This window comes from Psammomys obesus, unplaced genomic scaffold (assembly GCF_907164565.1).
Source record: "Psammomys obesus unplaced genomic scaffold, mPsaObe1.curated_primary_1811, whole genome shotgun sequence".
Lineage (NCBI taxonomy): Eukaryota > Metazoa > Chordata > Mammalia > Rodentia > Muridae > Psammomys > Psammomys obesus.
The window spans coordinates 776,652-784,467 of record NW_026590675.1 but is presented as its reverse complement, the minus strand read 5'-3'; the positions used below and the strand labels follow the sequence as shown (position 1 = coordinate 784,467).

General features: G+C 49.6%; 1 protein-coding gene across 1 annotated transcript in view; it reads left to right on the top strand.

Moving 5' to 3' along the window:
• Positions 1-5,626: 5,626 nt before the first annotated feature.
• The window catches only part of Arx (aristaless related homeobox), a 12,091-nt gene continuing 9,901 nt past the window's right edge, over positions 5,627-7,816 (top strand). The window contains exons 1-2 of the mRNA XM_055608250.1: positions 5,627-6,040; positions 7,715-7,813. Coding sequence (XP_055464225.1) covers positions 5,845-6,040; positions 7,715-7,813 — 295 coding nt within the window. The 5' untranslated portion in view covers positions 5,627-5,844. The remainder of the gene's footprint in view (positions 6,041-7,714; positions 7,814-7,816) is intronic.

Sequence of the window (7,816 nt, the reverse complement as noted above, 5' to 3'; positions counted from 1 at the left end):
GAGCACGTTAACCACAAACGACAGACAAACGCACTGAAGAAAAAAAAAGGTACAGATGGGTCTTTTATTGAACACTTGGAAATGTTTGCAAGGCTTTTGTTTTCTTTCTCCCATTCATGCCTGCAGGATCATTTGATCTGCCAACTTCAGTTCCTAGAGGCTGAAACCTGGAGGGCTCAGTTCAACCAGAGGCCCCGCTAGGGGGCGCACTCTGGCTGTGACTCTGAGCCGAGCCCGACAGGTGTGCTGCTTGCTGGCAGGGTGGGGGGTGCCGACTGGCAGGACCCAGACAGCTGGGGGTCCCTCAGGCCCCCAGAGAGACGCTTGAGCTGAATCTTTTGCTGCTCCATCTCAATGCCCTCCTGCCCCAGTCCAGAGAAAAAGCTGCATGGGGAAACCTCCACCCTGGAAGCACAGCCGAGGTCCTGAGGTCCGGTTGGCGACGGAAAGAAGAAAGCAGATGTCGGCGATTAGGGGCCTGAGAAGTTTCCCTCTGGGATTTGGAAACCTGGGTGGGGGTAAGGCAGCGGCAGTGGGATCCTCCTGCCAAGGGACTCAGGGTGAGGAGCCCAAAACCCAGCCATTCGCTTCTCACAGGTTGTGTGTGGGGGGGGGGGGGGCACATCCTGGACTCTGAGCACAGACTTGAAGCAGCCACCTCCTTTGCCCAGCTTTGTGTTTGGAGCAAACCTGGAAGAAAAAGGCTAGGTGGCCTCCTGGCTGGGTGGAGGGAGAAGTTGCTGGATTTCTCTCAAGTTCTCACTCCTCCACCCCCTCTCCTGCTGATGGGTAAAAATGGGTTAACAGAGGGTGGCGAAGTTTACAAGTCGGGGTTACCGTAACAGTAATCACACCCACAAAGTCCATACCTTGACGGCTCGGCTGAGATCCAAGCGAAGCTTCCGAGAGAGAGAGAGAGAGAGAGAGAGAGAGAGAGAGAGAGGGAGAGAGAGAGAGAGAGAATGCGCTCCCCACTGAGCCCTAACGGGGGAGGGGCGGGGGAGAGAGAGAGGGAGAGAGAGAGAGAGAGCTACTTTAAGCAGAGGACAAGAGTCAGGCAAAAGGGAAGCAAAGCCGAGGGAGTGTTCCTAGAAAAATCTAAGTTACCAGTACCTTTGGACTTCTCCGGGGCTGCTCCTTTGAAAACACATCAACAAACCCGGTCCACAGACGGATCTCAGCAGCCTAGGGAGAACTGACTCAAGGGTAGGAAGTGAAGGGTAAACTGGGGGGAGGGGGGCGCAGAGAAGATGAGGCCAAGTTCTAGGCAAGCGGATTATGTCACATTTCCTCCCATTATCAGACTTCCAGGAGGAGAAACCTCGATCTGTGCACAAAATGCCGTAGCCTTGAAGTGGCTAAGACTGTGAAAGCAGCGTTTGAGAAGGTTAACCTTTGCTGGTTGGAATTGAGGGGGGGGTTGGGGAGGCAAATATTTCTGTTTGTGCCCTCCGCCTCTTCCCAGCACTGGCTGTCAATCCCGAGGCTTGTTATCCTCACAAGGCTTCAGTTTGTTTGCTTGATCTCAGCAAGGTTTTCTCCCACAAGTAGAACTATAATTGCTATAATTCCACTGTATCATTTGGATCATTGCGGTACTGTTGTTTTCTCTCCCTCTTTCTCCCCTCCTAACACTGCAATAACGCGCTCCAGTGTTAAATTAGCAGGTTGCGGAAGACCGTACATGAATGAAAGTTTGTTAAAAAAAACAAAAAAAAAAAAAAAGGAAGAAGAAATTAAATAAATAAAGCAGCAAAATGACTTGGCAAAGGGGAGAACACAACCCAGAGAATCCTTGCGTGTAATCAGGACTCATTGTCTTCCCTTCCAATGGCTTCCAAATTGGTCGACAGACTCCAATGAAGTTTATTTCTATTGTTTAAATATATGTTTTGAAGAGGTTGAGCATAATTTAAGGGGACCTGAGGCATCCGGGTGCTACTGGAAGCCCATCACAGCTTTATTTATCTATGTGTATATTACACAATAAATTAAAACCTCTCAAATGGAAAGTGTGTGAGGTTAAACTCTCCTCCAAACAGCCCCCCCCACAAAGACATGGAACTGCCACCCCCTTATCATGTATTTCTTACAAATACAATTTTGAAACGACAGAGTAGAATTAGCTCTCTCAGCACAGAAAGAAAGGGGTTTCTTCCATTTACCTCCTCCAGGTAACTATTATTTCCAGTTGTGGGAACAAGCCCCATTTTTTCACCATAAACAACAGATTTGGACATTTCACTTCCAGCCATTATGTTGTCATTTTTATTTTAGTGACTGAGTTAAAAACAGATGAACCAGAAAACATTGTTTTTCAAACAGCCCAGAAAAACCAAAACAACAGTTTCAGACCTTAAAGATTAAGTTGTTACCAGCAACATACAAATATTTTTTTTCTTTTATCATTTAATTATTTTTATTTTATGTGAATTGGTGTTTTGCCTGCATGTATGTCTCGGTGAGGATGTCAGATCTTGGAGACAATTGTAAGCTGCCATGTGGAAATTTAACGCAGGTCCTCTGGAAGAGCAGTCAGCATTCTTAACCACTGAGCCATCTCTCCAGCCCCCAAAGATTTTCTTAAGTTGCAACTGAAATAAAATTACATTTTATTAGCGGGTAAAGAAAGTATAAAAGTGAGGTGGAAAGAAGGAAAAGTATTTTGCTGGCAGAGTGAATATTAAATTGGGCTAAACTATACATCCTTTTATGCATAATTCCATAGTCAAATTCTTAAAAGTCTGTGTGCTAAGCACATAGATTAAGTTCTTTCTAACATTAGAGGCACCCTTTGATTTTCTTAAGCAAATGATGTACAGGATAGCACACCGTAAGCCCACATTCTAGCTAGATCATGTGGAAACACATTTAGGCTTTGCCACCCCATCCAGAGCCTTAGAAAAGTTTCCTGTAATTTTTTTTTTTTTTTTTTTTACTAATTAATCTGTGTGCAATTGAGTCAGCTGTAGATTCTGAAGTTGGGTATTGAATTGTGACAAATCTCAGGGTCGCTGAGTGCAGAGGAAACTAATTCAGGTCCTCCTTTCCAGCAGATGTACCTCCTTCATTTGGGAAGACTGATTAAAAAATAGTAAAAAATAAAATAACAGAACAAAGAGGAGTAGAGTTTTCACACGGGTCTTCAAAAAAATTCTTTTAAACCTCTTTATATTCCATTAATAGAATTAGATTTAATTCCAGGGATCATTAAGTCAAAATCAGAAATTCTATGTTAACCTCCTCCCCCCTCCCGTTTACAGTGGGTGATTAAAATTAGAATACACCCCCATCAGAAAGTCCGACTTCTTTTAAAAGAAGAACAGCTGCAGGGGGGAGGGGGATGGAGGCGAAGAAGTCTTTCACTGAGCGTCTGAAACCCCTTTGGGCGTTCAGAAATTATCCGTGCATTTGTGACTCTTTTTGTTTAACACGATCTTCCTTGGACTCATTTTCATCCCACTCCCTGCGTGTGTGGAGCCCACTCGGAAGTCACGGAGCCACCCAGCAGCCGGGTCTTGCAGATTTCCTATGCTGGCCCTGCCTGGGAGAGAAAAGTGTCTCTGTACCTCAAAGCTCCCAGCCTTAGGGATGCCGCGGAGGGTCTTTGCCTGGAAGGTCGAGGAAAACCCAAGTGTCTTTATATCTCTGGACTGCCCTGAGACCCCAGGGCTAAGAATGGCCCAGGAGGGGAACAGGTGCGGCGAACGAGCCAAAACGTTAGCCTAAAGCTAGAGGAGACCTTATTAAAACAGCAAAAGGTGAGGATGCAAACAGAACCCAAGAAAGACAGAAGCCTATTCTAGGTACCCTGGAAGCTCAGAGAGGGAATAAAAAAAAAATCAAATGTCAAAGTAACTCGTGGTCTCTTCCCCTTTTCTGCCCCCACCATTGGAGGGTAGGAAAAACGTGTTGACAAGCTAGCAGGAAACCGCGAAGAAACTATGACAGGGAGGGACAGAGACAAATATTTTTCTCTCCGTTTTTTACTACTACTACTACTAGTACTGTGGTGTGGGTATTAGTAGTATTAATGTGCCCGTTCCCAGCCCTTTACCCCCTCAAGTTGTGTTGAGGACTGCTGCCAAGCTAGCCGATCTCTCTGCCACCCACCCAGTAGCATCCAAGAGTTATGTAGATGTTTATGGCCAGGGGGAAAAAAGATCCCAGTTAGGTATCCTTGTATTTTTAAATACTGACTGTAAGCGATTCAAGTATTAATCCTTTGTAAAACGTTTTCTCTTTGACACATTGAAGGGGCTGAGAGAGGAAAACCTGGCGTGGATTCCCCTTCCCCGACCTCTCACCCACCTCCCTCACCCCCAACCCCGCCAATGTCAAGGCCCTAGCTGTCCCTTGGCACCCGCACCTAAGTAGTGAGGGTGTCCGTGCTGGCTCCTCTCTGGGATGGACCGAACTGGAGTCAGGGTTGGATGTAGATTCCCCGCGCCTGCAATGTTTGGGAAGAAACTGGCTTTCCCTAAGGCACTCCTCTTTCACTTTTGCTGCTAGAGGCCAGGTCACAGAATTCCAATTCTCAGGCATTTCGACTTGGTTCAAGGTGAATATCAGTCCCTTCTGACCTAGGAACCTGAGAACCACACACCTTCAGTGGGGGGCGGGGGGGGCTCCTCACCCCAGGCGCTGCTTGAGGATGAATAGCCCGGGGGGGGGGGACAGGGGGGGGGGGGGGGGGGGGCCGGACTAGCGGGGGGGGGTTGGGGGGGGGGGGGGGGGCGGTGGGTGACAGACTAACCAAGATGAATTTAGGGAGGTGGGGAAAGACAGAAGCGTTAGTGGAGAAAGGGGACTCTCCCAGTTTCGGCACCAGCCGCCCCTCTGAGATGCTTGGACTCACACTCGCCAGTCCCTTTCGCCTCTCTGGACACTCCAGGGAAGCCTGTGAGCCTTTGGCAGAGCTCTCTGTGTTTAAGGGCCTTTTTCTCGTTCCAGAGTTAAAAATCGGAGACAGAGGATGTTGGGAACCGATCTGAACAAGAAAGTAACAGCTAGGCTCTGGCTGAAGACCAATCGCTCTAGTCTCTGAACCACAAGAGAAAACCAAACGCTCAGACAGCACGTTTCCCCCTGGCAGGTAGGAGGCCCATTTGCCCTAGACGGGATGGTGACACAACAGCGCTGAGGTCAAGACTCTGTCCTAGGAGAACAAAGTCCGCTTTTAAAAGTGCCAAGCCGGTCTCAACTTCAGCCTTCCAGCCTGGCCTCCTTCAGGGAGCTAGGTCCTCTGGACGCTAAAAGGGGAGCTGAAAGTCCAAGTAGCCCCCACCAGCCTAGCCCCCAAATGAGCTAGAGGTGGGAGTAACTTCAAGAAGGCCTTAAAGAAGGAACTGCAAGCAAACGACGGCAAACTTTGCAAGTTGCTCGTCTAAAGAGCGAGGAGGGAGAAAGAAAGAAAAAGCAGTTCGGCTCTGGTGCGTGCCAGCTGCTAGTCCCCTGCCCCCACCCTCGCTGCCCCCTCCAGAATCCAGTTCGCTCTTTGGGCCTTGCCGGCGGGCCGACGCAGCCCGGCCTCTGCCGAGAGCCAATCAGAGAGCTCCTCTCAGCACGTGGAGCAGAGAGACTCCAGAGCTCCGCGCCGGCTGCTCACTACACTTGTTACCGCTTGTCCTGAGCGCGGAGAGGACGCACTCAGGCTGAGGCCAGGGTAGAAGCCCGAACCCGAGGGAGGCAGAGAGGGACAAAGATCGCAGTGATACCTGTTAGAATCCGCCCTCCAAACCACCCCCACGCCCCCCATCCCTCCAAACGCACACCTCCATCCCACCTGCCAGGAAGAGGCAGCCGGAGGTTCGCGCTCTGAGCCTAAGGCAAAAAGCTCTAGCCATGAGCAATCAGTACCAGAAAGAGGGCTGCTCGGAGAGGCCTGAGTGCAAGAGTAAGTCTCCAACTTTGCTCTCCTCCTACTGCATCGACAGCATCCTGGGCCGGAGAAGCCCGTGCAAAATGAGGCTTCTGGGAGCCGCACAGAGCTTGCCTGCCCCGCTGGCCAGCCGCACTGACCAGGAAAAGGCCATGCAAGGTAAGGTTGTGCCCGTCAGGCACCTGCAGAAGGACGTTGGGCATCGGTTTGAAATGTTTGAAATGTGGAGACCAGGAGCCTGGGACTTGCCAAGTTGGAGACATAGGGAAGAGAGGGGACAACCAGGGGGATGCGTGCCTTAAGGAGGCACTGTCTCTACCTCCTCTTCCGGAAAAAAAGCAGAGGCCCAGCTTCGCTCGGAGGGTGGGGCTCTTAAACGCTTAGAGTTTAGTCCTTTAAAAGTCCCTTTTGTTGGCCCTGGGTGTGCCCTGAATAGCGCTGACAGGTACGAAGCACAGGGTGCTCTTTAAAAGCCTTTCGAAGCAACTTGATGGAAAGCTGGAAACCCAAAAGCTAAGGAACGATGAGGGGTTTGTCTTCAGGCAAGGTGAATTTTGGCCTTTCGCCTTGGGAAGATTTTTTTATACGCAACATCATGTTTCTTTTTAGTTTTAAAGTGTACATTATTTGTGACCTTTTAAAAACCAAGCGTTGCAGAAAACATTTTCCTAAAGTTCTCCAAACACAACTTACGGTCTTTGAAATGCGTGAAATGTGTGGCTTACTTAAGTGTTACTTTTTTTTTCTACCGCATTATTATTACTTTTTTAAGAGTTGAGATGTCCAAAGGGTTTTCTTTTCTGAAATTAAAAAAAAAAAAAATTTTTCAGAACAAGTGTAGTTTGGTCCCCTGAACCTCTCATGCTCAAAAGTTTCGCCTTGAGCTGTTTGCGGAAGCTTTGCAGGAAAGAAGTGTTGGTGTCTTTTAAACCCTAAAACGGGCGATCCAGCAGCAACACTGTTTGGAAGACGGGAACGAAAGGCTGAGAATGAGCTGTCTAAAATAAACCTGACTTTTCCCTTTTCCCTTTTTAGCCTGCAAGGGCCCCTGTGCCAGGCACTTTCTCCAAGGGAAGGAGCGGCCTCTGCTTGTCGCACTCCATCCCTGCCCCCCACTCCAGACATTTTTTACTAAATTTTCCCCAGAATGTTTTTTTTTTCTTTACCATTTTGGGCGAGGAAGCCTTGCCTCCGGCCGCTGTGGGCTGTTGGGGCATGGCGGGTGCTCAGGGCTTCGAGGCCCAGGCCGCTTCGTCCCGCAGGGGTCGCCCGCGGGGCAGCGCCGCTCTTGCTAGCCCGGAGCCCCTGTGACAGAACAGCTGACAAAGGTCAAGCACGAAGTTTTCAGAGTTGGGCTGATTTTTTCAAGTTGTTCGATTTATTTTAATTTATTTTTTTAAAAAAATTCGTCCCCGCTCCCCAAAACGGAGAGGATAGAAAGAGAAAGAAATATGAGAGAGGGAAAGTGGAATCATGAAAGGGGAAAATAAAAAACCAAAAACTAGGAACGAGAGTAAAGGCGAAAGAGGGGAGGAAAGGAAAGGAAAAGAGCGGAGGGAAAGTAGACCGAGAAGGAAAGAAAAATAGAGGGGGACAGAAGAGAGAAAAAGGGAGATCAAGGGCAGAGGGAAGAAGGGAAGAAGGTAAAGGGAGAGAGAAGAAGGAAGCAGGAAAAGCGGGCCGGAGGGAGCTGAATTCGAACATAGGAGGTTCAGAGGCGGCGGCGTAGCCGGCTCGCAACAGCTGCGAGGCAGGGGAGTGGAGTGGAGTGGGGTGTGAGGGGGGGTGCACAGGGTCGGGCCAGCACGCTGACCGGTGTCTCTTGCCCCGCAGGCTCTCCCAAGGGCAGCGGCGCCCCGTTCGAGGCCGAGCTGCACCTGCCTCCCAAACTGCGGCGCCTCTACGGTCCGGGCGGGGGCCGCCTCCTCCAGGGCG